This window comes from Chrysemys picta, chromosome 13 (genome assembly GCF_011386835.1).
Source record: "Chrysemys picta bellii isolate R12L10 chromosome 13, ASM1138683v2, whole genome shotgun sequence".
Taxonomy (NCBI): Eukaryota; Metazoa; Chordata; order Testudines; family Emydidae; genus Chrysemys; species Chrysemys picta.
In genome coordinates this window covers 24,848,917-24,868,368 of record NC_088803.1, presented here as the reverse complement: position 1 = coordinate 24,868,368, position 19,452 = coordinate 24,848,917, and the positions used below count along the sequence as shown (strand labels likewise).

The 19,452-nt window shown below is 52.9% G+C and overlaps 1 protein-coding gene across 14 annotated transcripts in view; it reads right to left on the bottom strand.

Moving 5' to 3' along the window:
• The window catches only part of CHD6 (chromodomain helicase DNA binding protein 6), a 203,331-nt gene that overhangs the window by 39,709 nt on the left and 144,170 nt on the right, over nucleotides 1-19,452 (bottom strand). For all 14 annotated transcript variants that reach the window (XR_010592225.1, XM_065565660.1, XM_024105115.3 and 11 more), the window contains 4 exons: nucleotides 18,646-18,825; nucleotides 16,344-16,454; nucleotides 2,877-3,079; nucleotides 2,211-2,410 (listed from right to left, as the gene is read on the bottom strand). Coding sequence is in view for 13 of the 14 variants with exons in the window: in XM_065565660.1 (XP_065421732.1) it covers nucleotides 2,211-2,410; nucleotides 2,877-3,079; nucleotides 16,344-16,454; nucleotides 18,646-18,825 (694 nt within the window). In the remaining variant the exon portion in view is untranslated. The remainder of the gene's footprint in view (nucleotides 1-2,210; nucleotides 2,411-2,876; nucleotides 3,080-16,343; nucleotides 16,455-18,645; nucleotides 18,826-19,452) is intronic.

Below are 19,452 nucleotides of genomic sequence, written 5' to 3'. Positions count from 1 at the left end.
TCAGGCCATGCCACATCCACACCTTCCCAGCAGCCTAAATGCATGGGACAGTTCTGAGCGCAGGAGGTGGCTTGGCAGGACAGGCTGCTGGACGCCGCTGCTGGCAACCCCGTCCACAGAACGGAAGCAAGCTGGCCCAGGCTCTCGGCAGCCTGAACGTTGACGTTGTCAGATACAGGCCCGTGGAAAGATGTCAGGTTGTGTGCTGGGACAGGAAGCAGGTGCTCCAACATCTGCACTCTGCCTCACACAACCCACCTCCCCGCTCCACACCAGCAGGCCCAGACCAGCCACGGCTCTCCCCAATACACTCTGGCCGCACCCTCTGCAGTGCCATTGCACATCCACATCTCCACGCACTGCTGCGCACAGCCAATGCTCAGCGCTTCCCTAACACACAAAGCAGACCCAGCTCAGGCTCTAAACTCAGCTCCACTGTAGCCCCACCAAAGCTACTCCAGCTTTCTCCGGATGGAGGTGACAGCAGAACCCAGCACAGACATCAGGGCCAGACACCCCTGATGAGATGGCATCCAAGCAGATCTGTACCCATGGCACCTGCCAGTCAGAATCCTCACCTCTTCTATACAGCAGAGCCAGCCTTATGCCACGCAGGTGGGGGCGGAGTCGTCCTTGGAGTCTATTCCCTGGATTGGTTCCCTGGCCACGTTTCCCTGTGTTTTCATTCCAACCAGCTATTGCCGTTTCGCTACTTGCATGAATCCCTCTAACCCTGGACAGGCCCAACTCACACACTCCTCCTCTCAGGACAGGACCAATTCCCCTTCAGCCGCTCTCCAGACCTTTCCCTGCTGTGGCTGCCATTGCACAGGGTCGGGGCATGGGCTGGAATTCAGTCCTGTATTGCCCGCCGCACGCCCAGACTCATGGAAGCAGAGACCTCCCCAGGAGCTGACTGAGAGGTTCCGAGGCTTCCCCTTGCTAGGGATCCAGCTGGGTTACATTCAGTGCTGCAACTGCAGTGCAGCGTTCATGACCCTCAACGGACCATGCCCCTTGCTCGTTGCATTACTGAAATGTGAGCCCGTAAGTGCCACCCTATCAGTTTTACTATTGCTCCATTTCATGCTCGTGCACTGGTGTACGCCCAGTGACGCAGCTCTGCCAGCGTCCCAGGTGTGTGCCATGGTTCCTTTGGTCTGACCAGCACACACCTGATCCCCCAGCCCCGGACCATCCTACTGAGATGGCTCGAGTGCTGGACGAAATGGCGATATTAACTCAGAACAGTAGACGATGGCGTCATTCACGCCCAGGGAGAGATGCATTGGACGTGAACGTAACCCAACAGCACCAGGCATGGGGGGATTCCAGACTGGACCTGGGACTTCAAATCCACCACAGAGCCCGGCTGCTTTCTCCTGCACCGGATGGGAGAGCCTCACACTTTATACTGCTAACAGCCTCTGGTATGCCCTGTGGAGCGGTAACGGGAGCAGCTGCCTCAGCTTTCAACATGGCTCACCTGTGACAAACTACTGAAAGGCAGCGCTGGGAGCCAGCCGGAATGAGCTGCCAAACTTAAAGAACATTGTGCCATGGATCGGGGCACCCACACAGTGCCCCGCCAAGGGGTGCAGCCAGGTGCCAGGCCTCATTTGTATTAGATCTCAGTACCCCAGATGAGGATTCCCCCCACCCTTTGTGAAGCGCTGGGGGATCTACAGACAAGCAGTGTCCCACAGGGGATGGCGACTACAGAATGGAGTGGAGTCATCTTTAACATAGTGTGGCTGCCTGCAGAGACCACAGGTCCAAGCATGCAGCCAGCACTGGCCACACCTCCATAGTTCTGAGAATAAAGGCCACTATGGGCTGCACTCTGCAGGCGACATTTGCCCCCCATCCCTGATGGGCCCAAGCCTGTTCACTGGTCTAAGTAACAATCTAGGCCTCAGGATCAGACAGCTCAGGTTGGTCTGGTGCCCTAACTCTCCAGCCCAAGGTTCCCTCTCAGCTGGGCCAGGGCTGGCCATCTCCTGTATCAGAGAGCCCCCTCTGCCATTGCCTCCAGGGTCTGGATGCAAGTCAGTTCTGTGACCCCCTGGCCCCGACACAGCGGTTCCTTGTTGCCCAGCTCTGGCTCTTTGTGTGGCTTCTGGGACCCGCTCTAGTTTAACTCTCTAGTCCTGGGCACTGAAAGCTGGGCGTGCTGGCAGCTGAGCAATAACTGGCGGGAGAGAGAGTACCTGAGTGATTTTGCAGGGCCTGGTTCTGGCCGTCCTTCGTCGGAGTGATCAGATCCCAGATAAAACTCTTAATCTTCTCATCTCCCTTGTAGTGTTTGACGCAATAGACCAGGAGGGCCCGGCAAATCATCTCCATGTCCTTCTCATTCAGGTGCCATTTGAACCGTCCGTGGGTCAGGATATCCTTCCAGCGCCCCCAGCTGGAGGAGCAGAAACACACACCGTAAACACTGCAAGTGACTGCACTTTTCTAGTGCCCTCCAGTGGGGAGCTCACAACACTGCATGGGACACTAATGGACAAAGCCTGGCCAGTCCCTGGGGAAGTAGGGAAACTGAGGCACAGAAAGGGGTGGGATTCATCAGCATCACACACTGGGTCAATGGCAGAGGCAGGAAAAGAACCTAGGAGTCCTGACTCCCAGCCCATGCTCTAGCCACGAACCACACTTCCTCCCATAGACGTGGGGTTTGGGCACGCAGCAGGTCCCCCCGGCGGGGCACTAGCTCTGCAGCTCCCTGCCAGGTTCATGCCCTCCTGTGCAGCAGCCTGTGACAGGCACAGACAGACAACAGCAAACATGTGACACCAAACCACCCGAGAGCCACAGCTGCGCTTGGGGTCAGCCCAGCCTCACATGGCATGCAGATCCCAGATGAGACCCACCCGAATATGAGTAGGTTCTTCTCCACGCGGAAGCACTCGGCCCGCAGGTAGCGCCGCGTCTTCTCATTGAGGCGTCGCGAGCGCGTGGGCCGCTCGTCGGAGTCACTGTCCAGCTCCGAGAACTCCATCAGCTCATCCTCCTCAAAGGAGTTGTAGTGCTTGGTCTGCTTGCGGACACGGGGCCTGTCGATCACTAAGCTCTCCTGCAGGGGGAGATAGTGAGAGGCTAGTGCACCCAGAACCACCCAGCAGACCCTTCCCTCTGCACGGTGCCCCCCTTGGCCACTCGCACGAGGTGTGGGGATGCTTCCCTCCTCTGTGCTGCCTTCTGGCCTCAGCAACTCCTAGCTCCACCCAGCTCTCTCCATGCCTAGCATCACACCCAGCATCTGGTACCAGACCCAGATGGCCTGTTCAACGCCCAGCCACTATGGACTGCCACCCACAATTAACTGTGGGTGCAAAAAATGGAGGTTACTTACTGTACCTGGAGGCTCTTTCAGACTCCACATGTGAGTAGGCAAGTACCCCATGCGGCCGAGTCCAGAAATTCTTCCAAGCAGTGTCCATTGGCCCCTACACACGCCATAGATCTCCTTATGCTCCCAACTAAGGATATAAGAGACAGTGCAGGCTGCCGTCATTCCTCCTCTTATTGCAAATCCAACAGGATCTGAAGCAGAGGGGAGGGAGGACGGGTAGTGAATACAGATAGGGACATACATCTTGAAGAACCTCCAGTTACAGTAAGTAACTTCCATTTCTTCTTAGAGTGCTGGTCCCTGTGTGTATTTTACATGTGGATGATTGGCAAGCAGTGCTCAGACTGCAAGTGGGTGCTTGGAAGCTGGTAGCAAAGATGCTTGCAGCACTGCAGATCCCACTGCTGCATCCGCAGCATGAACTAAAGCGCAGTGCATTGTGAACATGTGGACAGAACTCCAGGTGGTCGCTTTGCAAATGTCTTGTAGTGGGACATCATGTAGGGATGCTGTGGAGGTGGCCTGCGCCCTCGTGGAATGAACTGTGACAGCCACAGGGGGAGGGATCTTTGCTTCCCGATAGCACTCTAGGATGCATCCTGAAATCCACTTAGAAATCCTCTGGTTTGCCCACGCGATCTGCCTGAAATGGCAATAAAAAGTCTTGATGATTTCCTAATGGGTTTCGTTCTTTGCAGGTAGAACACCAGGGCACGTCAAACACAGAGGCAGTGAAGTCTCTTGTCTTCAGCAGAAGCATGAGGTTTTGGGAAAAGTACAGATAAGCGAATACTTTGGTTGATGTAGAATTCAGAAACAACCCTGGGGAGAAACTTAGGATGTAGGCGAAGGGAAACCTTTTCTTTGTGAAAAACTGTAATAAGGAGGGTCCGCAATGATGGCTCCCAGCTTGCTGACCCTCCTGGCTGAAATGATAGCTACTAAAAATGCCATCTTCCTGGATAGGCAGGTAGGTCATGGAACATGTTGCCATGGTCTCGAAGGGCGAATTGGTGAGTGTCGACAGTCCCACTGTGGTGTGCCCACTGCGTGAATATCTCGCTTAGGACTGAATTGTTCATCTCCCACGCATGGTCCATCGAGAAGTGACTGCTCAGTTTGGAGCTGTGGATACCTGGAAGGTAAGTGGCCTGCATCATGATGTGATTCCAGATGCACCAGTCTCAAAGTTTGATGGCTTCCAGCTTTAACTCTGGCAGGTGATATCCACATGCATTCCATCATCTCAATGGTCTGGACTGTTCACAAGTAAGGAGACTGATGCAGTCATTGCAGCCATGAAATTGGGCAAAGCAGTGGGAAAAGACAGTGTCTGTCCTGAGTCCCTATATAACCTGAGTTCACTGGCATGGAAATGGGTGAGAAGTTCTTCACCTACATTTTGGAGACCATTGAAATTCCCTGTGTGTAGCAAGAAGCCAAGGTCATTGCACTCCTAAAGTCTGGGAAACCTGTGGATCACCCTTCTAGTTCTAAGCCAGTCTCTCTTGAGCACCACCTACAAGGTGATGGAGCGTATGATTGTGAACCAAATCGGGTCCACAGTGGACAGTAGCCTACCCAAGAAGCAAGCTGGTTTTCGACCGCACAGAAGTTGCTGTGACCAGGTCCTGGCTTTCACTACAAACATTAAGGCTGAATTCCAACAAAAACTCAAGATTGGTAATGCTTTCATTGATCTGTCAGCAGCACGTGACGTAGTCTAGAAGGATGGTCTGCTACTGAAACTGGCCAAAGTGAACCCGTGTGTGGATTCTCAGGCTACTGAACACCATGCTTAGTGGCCAAAGGATGTTCGTATACCTCAGAGGCAAACCAGCAAGCTGCACACTTTAAATAATGGGCTACCACAAGGCTCTGTACTTGCTCCGACCCTCTTCAATGCATATGTGAGCGATATACCTGAAATGATAGTGCACTATTTTGAGTATGCTGATGATATGGCACTTACAACTCAGGCTCATAGCTTTAAAGAACTTGAAGTGACCCTTACATCCGACCTTAAGATCACGGAGGAGTACTTCGAAAAGTGGCATCTGAGACCAAATTCGGGCAAATTGGTAGTCTCTACTTTCCACCTTGACAAGAGAATCGCACAAAACACTCTGTTGAGTTTTGTGGTGAAACTGTGTATTAAGACCCAAAGCCAACATATTTTGGCATCATTCTTGACCACACACTGACCTTGCATGACCACCTCAAGACAGTAGCCTCCAAAGCAAAGACTTGCATCAACATAATTCGAAAGTTAGCAGGAACAAGCTGGAGATCAACTGCCTCAGTGCTACAAACATCGGCCTTGGCCTTGGTGTACTCAGTTAGAGTACTGTACACCAATGAGGACAAAAAGCTGCCATACCCAACTTGTGGATAGGCAGCTGAATTAGACCATGCAATTCATCATGGGACCTTTAAAATCAACACCTCTACTGTGGCTTTCTGTATTAGCAAACACCGAATCCCCAGCTATCCGTTGAGATATAGCCACAGCATGAGAACTTAAACACACCAGACTACCCAGAACTTCCCATCTGGCAGGTTATGGATAACATACCCCAACAATGCCTGAAATTGTGAAAACCACTTTGGACCACACGTGACCATCTCATGTCTCTGGATCTGGGCAGGGAATGGTGAAGTGTCTGGACCTCATCTACCATTCCAAACAAGCACATTATTGCTGACACAACAAAATGCCCTCCCAGTTTTGTCCTGCCACAGATACTTTGGACCACACTGAACTGCATTTGAATAAACCACAGAAGATGTGGCTACTTGATGTACAAGTGGAAAATCAAAGACTCACCTTTGCATGACTGCAGTGAGAGCATCCAAACATTGAACACATCATAACACAGTGTCCCAAATCTGGATTCAAAGGTGAATTGGATGATATCCATGTCACAGAGAAGGCCTTGAAATGGCTTATAGATCTACAACTGCATCTATAGAATGTTGCTTTGCAGATGCCATACGTGCAATAGAGAGACAGAGAGAGCCAGTTTCCAAGGAGAGGGGATGAGACCTTGATCTGCCCTATTTGCATCATGGTGGTGATATTGTCTGACATCACCTGTATATGGAAGGAGCGAATTACCAGAAGGAAAGCCTTGCATGCAAGGCGGACTACCCACACTTCTCCTACGTTTATACGTAGCCTGGCCTCTCGTGGGATCCAGGTTTCCTGAGCAGTGTAGTTATTCAGGTGAACGCCCCAACCTAGAAGGGAGGCATCAATCACAATGGTGGCTTTGAGGGTGGGCAGGTTGAAGGCAACACCCACCATGACCTTTTTCGGGTTCTACCACCAGGCGAGGTGGGCAATAACTCCAGTTGATGTGGTCCTTGTTTGGTGGATAGATCGAGTGGATCCAAGCTTGTAGGTATCGCAAGTGAAGCCTGGTGAACAGTGTCACGTAAATATGTGTGGGCATGTGGCCTAACAGTGAAAGGGACACGTGCACTGTAGTTCTTGGTTTGCAGGTAATGCGTGAAACCAGATTGCTCATTATGTGAAACCTGTCAGCGGGGAGAAATGCTCTCACTGAAACCAAGTCCAATGATGCTCCTATAAAGTTTATCATCCTTGTGGGTAACAAAACAGACCTTTTTCTATTTTTGCAGCACCTAGAGCTACCAGAAGTTTTATGAGAAACTGTTGCTGACCTGACCTCCGCCAGGTGATAATAATAAATTGCATGAGGAGGGGGTGGCCTTGGCCTAAAAGGCTGTCTCTAGTGTTTCCTCCAGGGAGCTGGAGAGTAAATTTCCAGGGAACACGGAGTGTCCTTTAATGAATGCAGGGACTTGAGTCCTTTAATGAATGCAGTTAGACAAACACCTATCATGGATGGTCTACATAATACTTAGTTCTGCCCTAAATGCAGGGGACTGGATTAAGTGACCTCTCGAGGTCCCTTCCAGTCCTACGATTCTAGGATTCTATGACTCATCTGTTCGCTCACTGAAGAGATTTGATTCATCAAAGGGGAAGTGCTAGATGGCGTTCTGGATCTCCCTAGGAAACCCTGATGATTGCAGCCAAGAATTCCTCCTCATGACTAAGCCAGAGGCCAGATTCTGGCAGCTGTATCCACTACTTCCACTATGGCCTGGAAAGCTGTTTTTGCCATTAGCTTTCCCTCATTTATAAAGGACCGACATTGGGCTCTATCCTCTGTGGGAAGCTTATCTATGAAATTTGCAAGCCCAGAATAGTTATTGAAGTCATATTTCACTAACAGAGCTTGGTAGTTAGCAACATGAAATTGCAGGCCTTGGAGGAGAAGACCTTTCTTCCAAGGGGATCCAGTCTCTTAGAGCACTTGTCTGTTGGGGTGATCCTTTGATAGTGTACCACGCTCTTTCTGTAGCTACCTGTACCAGTGAGATGGGGGCAAGGTGGGAGAACAAAAATTCAGCTCCCTTAGTGGGAATGAAATATCTCCTCTCAGCTGTCTTCAGAGTAGGGGTACAAGATGCTGGATTGAGCCATATACTGTGGCTGGTTCTAGGCTGGCTTCATTAACCAGGAGGGCCATCTTGCTTGGTCCCTGAGGTTTCAAAATATCCAGAAGCTGGTGTTGAGGGTCCTGGGCTTCCTCCAGTGGGATCTGGAGCTCACTGGCAATTCTTTGCAGTAGCTCATGGTACCGCCCATTGTCATCCAGCAGAGACAGAGAGGAAAAAGTGACCACTTCATCCAGGGATGATGAAGAGACACCCATCAGAACTGTCACTATCTGCAGATCTGGGTCAACTTATTCCTCCTCGTACACTGACAGATCCAGTTGGCAGACGGGAGAGGTGCAGTACGATTCTTGAGAAGGGCCCAGATGCTTAGCATACGGATCCACGACCCCCAACAAAGCCAGAAGAAGGGCATCGATTGGTTGTGGGGGACCTCAAGGAAATCGGTACCAGAGGTGCCTCAGGAGGTCATACCCTGAGAAGTAGTAAGCGTGACACTTAGACTGTCTGTCAGGGCTCGACTGTCTCCAGGGAGATAATGGAGCAGCTACCACCTCCAACACATCCGAGTCCGAAAACTGCTCCACCGGTAGTGGCTGGGCCATCGGTACTGGAGTGCTCCTGCCAGAGAGGTGGAGGTGAGATAGCTCCTGAGACACCGACACAGACTCCTCCTCTGGTGCAATATCCCTTAAGAGGGCTGGGCGGGAGAGAAGGAGAGACTTTGGAGAAGCGAGGAAAATATCCTGTAATGTTATGTAAGTCTCTATACGCCCCAGTGTCCAAGGAGTTCCAGAGGCCAAGTCCAACGGACCCAGCGTGCCCACAGCTGAAAAGCTAGGAGGTAGAGATGATGGATCCAGACCAGCACTCGCAGATGGAACCAGTGAATGTTGGTCCTTATACTTTGGTACTGAGATAGCCGACAAAACTGGGGGATCTTTTTCTTCCACACTTTGCCCTCCAACCTGGGGGTCTTTAGCTGAGCTGGTCCTTAGGTTCTGTTTGTTTTAAGCCTCACCTGACCTGGACAAGCTCAGGGAGGGAGCACATCTCTCTCCTTATGCCCATGAGTGCCCTCTACTCTCAAAGGAAGCCCCTGAAGAGGAGTCTTTGGGCTTAGATACTGGAGGCTCCGCTCCTAGGCACGTGCTTGGAGGAGCACTGCTCATAAGTTGAGGCCTATGTACAGGGGTCTCCCTGGCCCAGATAGGAGAGGGGCCTCATAGCCTTCTCCATCAGGTACTTCCTCAGGCGAAGCTCACGAGCTCCTCGGTTCCTGGGAGGGAAGGAGCGATAAGATACAGCACTTTGCAGGGATAGGTGCCTCACCGTTGATGTTCGCTGCTGATAGAGAAGGAGAACTGGCAAGACATGCAATTCTTGAAACGTGGGCATAGTCCCAGACCTGGGGAAGGATTTCCCAACTAAGGAAAAAAACCACACTTACTATGAACTTTAACTAACTAGCGACAAAGAGTCCTATGGCACCTTATAGACTAACAGACATATCAGAGCATAAGCACCCAAGAAAGCTTATGCTACAATACGTCTGTTAGTCTATAAGGTGCCACAGGACTCTTTGTCGCTTTTTACAGATCCAGACTAACATGGCTACCCCTCTGATACTTTAACTAACTAGTAAGCTAAGAAAAATAGCAATTTACAAATGTCTTTATAGGTGTTATAACAGCCGCAGGAAGAGAAGACACAGAATTCCGACTCAGGCCAGGTGGTAGTAAGAAGGAACTGGAGAGGTGTCGGCCTGCACTGTCTCTTATACCCTTAGTTGGGAGCACGAGGAGATCTATGGAGCAGGCCAACAGACACTGCTTAGAAGAATTTCCGGACTCGGGTGCATGGCACGCATGCGTTCCCATGTGTGGAATATACATCGGGACCAGCATTCCATGAAGAATGAGTGTGTGTATGCGTGGCAGGGGTGGGGAATGACAATCATTTGCAAGCACAAAATAGTGCCTGAGATACCACAGGTGAAAATTAGGCCCAACAGCTACAAAACTACTTACGCATAGTAGCTGACTCATCTCTGACTCATGCCCCACCACTCCCAGGCAACACAAATGGTGAGGTAAATGCTGTGCTTCATGGAGAAATAATTTACTTTTAGAGGGGGTGGAGGGATAGGGCTGTGACAAGAGAATCAGACGATGGAAAGGTGCACGAAGGTGTAGGATACAACAGCACAAAAGCACCAACTGGAGTCACACCATACCCATATTAGTTGCTGGTCCTGCTGAATCCCATCTCTCAGTAACACAAAGTCAGAGTCAGGCGCACAGAGTCTCACACAGACACAGACACAGATACACACACACACAGTCAAGCACACAAAAAGTCAGGCACGCAGACACACAGTCAGGCACAGGCATGCAGTCAGGCACACAGACACACACACACAGGCACACAGTCTCACACACCTCTTTTCCTGTTAGAACAGTGAAATCTGAAGAGCTTCTGTGAAATGTTGCCCACTAAGCCTCCCCTTTGCTACCATCTAAGCCCATCTGCTGTTGCTGCCCTAGCTGGAATTTCAGAAGCCAGAACCCCTCGGGAGGCACTGAAGCTGGCTGCACAGAAGTTTGCACTTGCCAAAGAAAGCTGGGAGAGGCCCAGCTGTTTGGCTAAGCATGCAGGCCCGGCAGGACACACTCCGAGAGCAGGATCAGAGGACTAGACTCCATCTGTTCACTCTTTCTTCCAAGCAGGCAAAGCCCTCATTCTTTGTGTTTAATTTTTCTCTTCTAGAAACATCTTCTACCACAGACGGGGCAGGCAGGTGCCACAGGGAGCTGGGGCTGGGGTGGCTGGTACCGGCTAGGAGATGTTCCCAAAGGCTATGCTGTGAACGTTCCTGAGGCTCTGCTGCTGGAGAAAAGGCCGACTAGCAAGTGTCAGGAAATAGCCTGGCCTCTCAGGGTACTCCAGCTGCCATATTTACCCACTATTACTGCTGGGTAAAGGGCAGTTTACAGGTGTGGGCAGCACGGCAGCAGCCAAAGCAGAACCACTTGCAAACACTCAGTTATCCCAGTGACCCACCCAAGCGCAGGACAGCTGAGAGGATTCCCTGGCTGTGCATTTACTGTCTGCATTTCTCTTATCTTGGACAACAGCAACAGGCTAGTCAGTTTCACTTCCCAGTTCCCCTGCACTAGCTCAATGCTGTGATGTTGGATTGCAAACACCTCCAGCCAACATTTTTAATTCACAGCAATGTCCCCGTTGTTTTATCCATGAGGTTTCTGTTCATATTAGGTTCAATAGAGGGGTTTTCTTTTAGCAGACAAAGCCCAACGGTTGGGCCTGACCAGTGCTCTCTGGGAAACAAACCCAGACAATACAAAGCCAAGCAGAGGGCACCAATATACACAGGCTTTACAGGGCAACACAGGCATGATCAGAACAGCGTGAATCCTACAGCCTGGGGATTCCAACCTCCACCCCCATAGCAATATGTCATGCACCCTAACTCCACTGCACTCCCCAGGCACTTTAAAGTTAATTAAGTAACCCTCTCCTCACGGGAATTATTAGTCACTTTCATTCACAAAAACAGACCAGGAGAGAAAGACGCTGTGCTGCTACTGTCGCCTTGCAAACCCCCTAGCACGACATCAGCTCACCCACAGAAGCTTCCTTTCAGCAGGAAAGTGTCCCCAAATTCTGCCCTGTCAATGCAATAGGCTCCAAGGTACAGGGCTCCTCTCACTACACCATGCTCTGACAGCAACGGCTGCAGCCTAACCAGGTCCAACTTCTGCAGGACCAAAGTGTGTATACAAGTGGGCGTGTGTACATGTGTGTGTAAACGTGTGCACATATAGGGAAGGGAAGAGAAGGAATTTGGGTCAAACAGATGCAAACCAAGGAATTTAAGTATAATTCTTCCATTCCCTTTTACAAAGCTGATGTATAAATCACCAGCTCCTCCCCCATGGACATGCTAGGGCAGTGGTCACTAACCTGTAGATCGTCCTGGACACTTTCCCAGCCGATCGCGATCTCTGGCCGCAAAAAGTCCGGTGGTGCAGCAGGGCTGTCACTAAGGCAGGCTCCCTGCCTGCCTGGCCCCACACCGCCCCCAGAAGTGGCCAGCACACCCCCACAGCCCCAGGAGGAGTAGAGGGAAGAGAGGGGTCTCCATATGCTGCTCCTGCCTGCAAACACCATACCTGCAGCTCCCATTGGCCGGGAACGTGGAACTGCGGCCAATGGGAGCTGCGGTGGGTGGTGCCTGCAGAGAGGGGCAGTGCATGGAGCCATGTAACCCCCCCCCCCCAAGTTGCAGGGGCATGTTGGCCCCTACTGGGAGTGGCATGGGGCTGAGGCAGGCAGGGAGCCTGAATTAGCCCTGCTGCACTGCGGACTGGGAGCCGCCTGAGGTAATGCTGCCTGGCGGGAACCCAGACCCCAACCCCCAGTGCTAAGCCCCCTCCCAGAGCCAGCAACCCATACCCCCTCCTGCATCCTGAACCCCCTCCTGCACCCCAACCCCCCGCCCCAGCCCTGACCCTGCTCCCAGAGCCAGCACCCCACACCCCCTCCTGTACCCCAACCTCTGCCCCAGGCTCAGCCCGGAGCCCATCCCAAAGTCCGAACCCCGCAACTCCAACCCAGAGCATGCACATCCTCCCAAACCTCCACCCTCTGCCCCAGCCCAGTGAAAGTGTGTGTTTGGGGGGAGAGCGAGGGGGGGGGTGGAATGAGTGGGGTGGGGCTTTGGGGACAGGACAGGGCAGATCCTGGGTTGTACTTAAATTCAAAAAATGATCTTGTGCGCAAAAAGGTTGGAGACCACTATGCTAGGGTGAGCCATGAGGACTTTCAGCCTGCAGCAATATCAGTGCTGGCTTGCAGTGATGCCCCTCGAGCAGAGCACGTATACTGCATCTCACACACAGACCCATATTTCCACAGGATTCCCTCCCTATTAACCAGGGACATGGCCTCTGGGTGCAGCCCAGGCTGCCAGGGCCTTCCACAGCCAGCAAGCCACACGTGGCAGCTCCTGGTTAGCAACAGCTCTTTAAAATTCCTCCGTGTGGCCACTGGGATGGGCAAGCAGCACATTAAGAATAGCCTGGGCCCGAAGGGATAAGTACACTGCTTTGGAATTAAACAGGGCTGCGTGAGGCACAATAGACCCCTGGCACCCTGGCCTCTCTGATGAGAGCTGCTCCTCACAGAGTCGCCTAATCGCCATTCAGCTGGATTTCTGGTTTAATGCATACACTAAATGATAGAAAAAAAACTGCTGGAGGTCTGGGGTTAGTGCCTCAGCCGCGGAGGGATCAGGGCCAGGCAGCGGCTTCGGTGACTCCTGGTAAATGCTCAATCCTGCTGGTGGGGCAATGAGAGCCCGAGTACAGTAACTCCTCACTTAAAGTCGTCCTGGTTAACGTTGTTTCGTTGTTACGTTGCTGATCAATTAGGGAACATGCTCGTTTAAAGCTGTGCAATGCTCCCTTCTAACGTTGTTTGGCAGCCGCCTGCATTGTCCACTGCTTGCAGGAAGAGCAGCCCGTTGCAGCTAGCTGGTGGGGGCTTGGAACCAGGGTGGATCGGCAGCCCCCTATCAGCTCCCCGCTCCCCTAAGTTCCCTGTGCTGCAGCTGCCCAGCAGGCTAACAACTGCCATTCAGCTGTCTCTCCCCCCCACTGCCATGTGCTGCTCCTGCCCTCTGCCTTGGAGCTACTCCCAGAGACTCCTGCTTGCTGTACGGGGGGGGAAGGGGGACCCGCTTACCCCATTTCCATAGGGGGGACACACGAGAGGGTTCAGGACGGAGGGAACTTCCAGGCAGCAGCTGAGTCTCAGCAAGCTGATCTAATTAACAAGGCAGTGTACTTAAGATTGGGGTTAGCTTAAAGGGGAAATGCACATCTCTCTCTCTCTGACACACAGGGTGTGTGTCTCTATCTCTGTCTGCTATGCTCTCTCCCCTCCCTCCATGCCTGCTGCCTTGTAGAGTGTGAGGCTACATTAACAACGAATTAACCCTTGAGGGTTCAGCCAAATGCTAGTTCATTATTTAGCAGTAAGGCATTACCTGCAAAATATCCCACCCTCTGACTCCACCACCTCAACCAAGCTTCACAATCATCATCTCTGTGTACCAGTATTAAATTATTTGTTTAAAACTTATACCGTGTGTGTGTATATATAGTCTTTTGTCTGGTGAAAAAAAATTCCCTGGAACCTAACCCCCCCATTTACATTATATCTTATGGGGAAATTGGATTCGCTTAACATCGTTTTGCTTAAAGTCGCATTTTTCAGGAACATAACTACAACGTTAAGTGAGGAGTTACTGTACTAACGAGGTCAGTGGTGCAGAGGGAGCTGCTCCCATGAGAACCCTGGCTAGGTACTGTCTTGTACACAGAGCAGCCTGTCCTTGTTATGGCAACCCCCTGCCTCTGCCCACCCACTGCTCCCTACCTGGCCCATGGCCCAGGAATAAGTGAAGGGATGGGGCCATGGCAGGAGCTGGCGTGGGAGCTCACAGCAGGAGGGAGGGGCATGCCTGCAATGCCACCTGTGGGGGTCACCCTGTGTTCCAGCACTCAGCCAGGCGCTGAGGAGGAGTGAGCACCTCTTAGCACTCTGAGGCTTAAGTGAATAAAATAGCCAGGATCCCTGGTGCAAAGCCACCTGGCCAGCCCCACTATGACATGGCGCCCACCCCTCCTCCCCACAGAACTAGAGGGGCCAAATCCACCTCCAGGGTTGCTGGGTCAAGAAGGGCCCCAGGGCAGCTGGACAGGGCCCCAGGCTGTGCTAAAACACGTGTCTTCCTGAGTGGTGGGAGCTGCAGCCAGCCACAGTCCATCACCCGCATGGCAGCGGAGCCAGGAAAACCCACAGACTCATAGACTCATAGACTTTAAGGTCAGAAGGGACCATTATGATCATCTAGTCTGACCTCCCGCATGATACAGGCCACAAAGCCGTCCCAACCCTTCCCCTTGCCTCTGCTGTTGAAGTCCCCAAATCCTGTGGTTTGGAGACTTCAATCAGCAGAGAATCCTCCAGCTAGCGATCCCCGCCCCATGCTGCGGAGGAAGGCGAAAAACCTCCAGGGCCTCTGCCAATCTACTCTGGAGGAAAATTCCTTCCCGACCCCAAATATGGCGATCAGTAGAACCCCGAGCATGTAGGCAAGATTCTCCAGCCAGACCCTCATTGGCCATTATACTATTTACCAGCGATGGCACGCTATTCCTTTGACTAAAATCATGTTCCCATTACACCATTCCCTCCATAAACTTATCTAGCTTAATCTTAAAACCAGACAGGTCCTTCGCCCCCACCGTTTCCCTCGGAAGGCTGTTCCAATATTTCACCCCTCTGACGGTCAGAAACCTTCGTCTAATTTCAAGCCTAAACTTCCCCACGGCCAGTTTATATCCATTCGTTCTTGTGTCCACATTAGTACTGAGCTGGAATAATTCCTCTCCCTCCCTGGTATTTATCCCTCTGATATATTTAAAGAGAGCAATCATATCCCCCCTTAGCCTTCGTTTGGTCAGGCTAAACAACCCGAGCTCCTCGAGTCTCCTTTCATACGACAGGTTTTCCATTCCTCGACAGGTTTTCCATTCCTCTGATCATCCTAGTGGCCCTTCTCTGTACCCGTTCCAGTTTGAGTTCATCTTTTTTAAACATGGGAGACCAGAACTGCACACAGTATTCCAAATGAGGTCTCACCAGCGCCTTGTACAACAGAAGCAGCACCTCCTTATCCCTACTAGATATACCTCTCCTAATGCATCCCAAGACCGCATTGGCTTTTTTCACCGCCACGTCACATTGTCGACTCATAGTCATCCTGCGGTCTACCAGTACACAGCACCAGGCGACAAATGCAGCTGGGGACCCATGTGCTCCCTCCAGGGCAAGGCTTTCTTGGATGGGCATGACCGTAAGAACTGCCAGACTGGGTCAGACTAAGCCCAGTATCCTGTTTTCCGACAGTGGCCAATGATGCTTCAGAGGGAATGAACAGAACAGGGCAATTTTAAGTGATCCCCTGTTGTCCATTCCCAGCTTCTGGCAGTCAGAGGCTTAGGGACACCCAGAGCATGGGGCTGCATCCCTGACCATCTTGGCCAATAGCCATTGACGGACCTGTCCTCCATGAACTTATCTCATTCTTTTTTTAACTCTGTTATAGTTTTGGCCTTCACAATGTCCCCTGGCAACGAGCTACTGGACACTTGGGCTCTGCACTTGCACCGACCGCAGCCCTGGGAGCGCAGCACTGCAGCACACCTGTCCTGTCTAAGGGGGAGGGCTTGGGATCCACACAGCCTGCAGCTGGGTTTGTTAGCAATGGAGACGTGTGCATGTGCGGCCACCCAGAGGAGCGTGGAGGAGTGTGCGGATGCACAGAGGAGCATGCGAGCGTGTGGAGGAGCGTGCATGTCCATGGAGGAGCATGGCTGCCCGTTTTCAGGCAGTACTCTACCTTTTCATTCTTCGCATCTGTGTCCAGCTCTGCTATCTTAGCCCACTTCTGCCAGAAGTTGGGGTCATCCAAGGAAATGTCGGTTCTGTTCCCTGAAGCGACAAAGCTGGCCTGGGGGTGAAGGAAGAGCCAGTTAACAGTCTGCAATCCATCCTCAGCAACAGCAAGAGAGGCTGTGTGCTCCCACCTGCCCCCTGTCTGTACGGAGAAGGGATCACTACCAGCCACCTCTTCATTTGCTAAGGGGGGTCAGGAGCCAGGATTGTTTCCAGCTCCCTGGAAATTCAGCCCTGGCAATGGATAAGAGGTGGGACAGCCCCACCCAGTCCAGCAGTGCCCAGATTGCCAGCCTTGGGAGCACAATGCAGTACTGCTTTCATGGGCTCCCTCCTCTATAGCAGGCACCTCAGCAGGTGGTTACAGATGAGCTCTGATGGCACTGATGTACGGTGCGCTGCACTCTCCCTGCCCAGTGATGGGAGCGCACAGCAGAGCCAGCCATTGCCCCTGTGCTTCAGGGCGACACCCCCCAGAGTCAGGTCCTATGCAGCAGGAGGGAGGAGGCAGAATTAGGCCACTGGGGTCCAAGAATGGACATTGAGCTAGTGTCTCTGCTCCAGAGGCACAGGGAGGGCAGCACGGCAAGAATAACGGCCCTGCACCTCCAGACTGCTTGCAACCCCGGCTATCAAGCATGAGTGCGCTGCTGCTCTGGCAGCAGGGGTTCCATGGGGCGGAGAGACCCACAGATGCTGCACACATGGCAGCAGGGGTTCCATGGGGCAGACAGACCCACACGTGTTGTGAAGATGGCAGCAGGGGTTCCATGGGGTGGACAGACTCACAGATACTGCGCCCATGGCAGCAGGGGTTCCATGGGGCAGACAGACCCACTGACGCTGCGCAGATAGCAGTAGGGGTTCCATGGGGCAGACAAACCCACAGACGCTGCGCACATGGCAGTAGGGGTTCCATGGGGCAGGGGTTGGACAGACTTTGGATAAATGTGCTCAGGCCCCCAGGACAAGGCCAACCCTGCAAATTCCCCTGGGATCTGTGAGAGAAGCTCAGCTCTTTCCTTCTCACACTTCCTCCTCACAACAGAGGGCGCAGGCCTGGCTCAGCCCTGAGGGATCCATGACAATGGATCTAGCAGGGGGGCGGGGGGAACACACAGCCGGCCCTGCCATTGGGATGCAGCTGGCAATCACTAGAAGGAGCAGACTCCAGCTCCCTCCCCAGCGCCATGGGGCCTCCAATGGTCCCTGTTGAACAGGTTCTGGACCGGGCAAGGTCTCTGTGCAACCAATCAGTATCGCTGGGGCCTTTGTGACAGCCCTTTGTGCAGTTGTGGTGCAAGGCAGACGATCACGCACACTGTCGAGGACTGCCTGCTGACTAGGTTCAGCAGTGGCCTAGAATTGTATCACAGCACTGGAGATGCCATCGCGTGGCTAGACGACTATGCACACGCTAAATAAATAAACTGATGGTAAGTGAGCAAATCTGCAGAGTACAAGGGATCTCCTCAGAACAGAGCAGCATCTCCTGGAGGTTCCTGAGGTGGGGGAAGGGATCTCTTCCAGTGCTGAGAACAGAACCCCCGTCTCACTCTAACCCAGTGGTTCTCAAACGTTTGTACTGGTGACCCCTTTCACATAGCAAGCCTTCAAGTGTGACCCCCTTTATAAATTAAAAACACTTTTTAATATATTTAACACCATTATAAATGCTGGATGCAAAGCGGGCTTTGGGGTGGAGGCTGACAGCTCGCGACCCCCCATGTAATAACCCCACGACCCCGAGGGGTCCCGACCACCAGTTTGAGAATCCCTTCTCTAACCGCTAGAGAACACTCCCCCACACAGCATGGATCGTCCAGACACCGTGAGGAACGCAAAAGCCTGGGAAAGGCTCCACAAGAGACATCCATCCTGGGTGAACTGGACAGAAGCCAAGCTGAGCTGCTCACATGGCCACCGCTCGCTGCCACAGGCCGGCCGGCATTCCCTCCTACTCTGGTTGGTGTTCCCATCCGGCGCCCTCCCGCGCTGCCCCGCTTTCTGTACCACCTGGACTCAGCTCATGACCTCAGCCTGCCTTTGGAGTACCAGTGAGTCCATGCAGGGCAATGGCTCAGCAGGGGTGGGACGCAGGCTGCACTGACACACACAGGGGAGCTCAGAAAGCAACAGGCCAAGCCAAGAGCAGGGAAACGAAGTCTGTGTCCCATCTGCCCAGTGCACCCCGGCCTCGCCCATCCAAAGCAGGCAGGCAGCCCCCCAGGCAGCACGCGCGGCACCTTAGCAAAGGTGGAGCCCTTCCCCTCCGACTGGATAGTGATCGTTTGGGTTCTGCGCTGCAGGATCTGATCGATATCTTCCTCACAGAATTTGGAGCCTTCATCTTCCTCGTCCATTAAAGCCCCGTACGCTCCTTTCCGTAGCAAGTCCTCGACCTCCATCTTTGAGAGCTGCTGCACCTGCAGAAGATACAGGATGTCAGCACTGTGCCAGTTGCCCGAGAGCCGGGGCTGGCCTGGGAGTGCAGGCATGGGGGACGGAGGCTCCCTCCCCGAGCCAGCCCTTGAAGGCAGAGGCATCTAACAGCCCCAGAGCCATGGTGCTAACTGGAACCGCAGCACCCATCCCTGCAGATGGTGCCTGTGGAGCTGCAAGTGCCTGCAATGACTGTGCTAGACCGCAGCTGAATGCCCCCAGACACAGCCTGCTCCTGACCCCAGAGTGGACAGGGAGGGATCTGGGTGAGATCAAACAAACACTCAGAGGGAAAGTGAGACAAAGGGCTGGGTAAAACCACAGCCCCTCTGCTGGGCTGCCCCCTGGAACTCCTGTTAATGTAGCTGCCCTTCCCGGCAGGGGACCTGCCCACACACTCCCAGCAGGGCTCTGCAGTTTCCTCTGGGCTAGGAATAATCCAGTCAAGCTACGAGACTTCACCTTCTTCACACTGGTACCTGGCCCTTCTCCTACCCCCACCCCTCCCTGGGAGTCAGGGATGTCACACAGGTGTGCTGGATCTTTAAGCTATCTTGTTTATGATGCCATGGCAACTGGCCACCGCTGCTGGTCAGAGTGCTAGGAAAGTT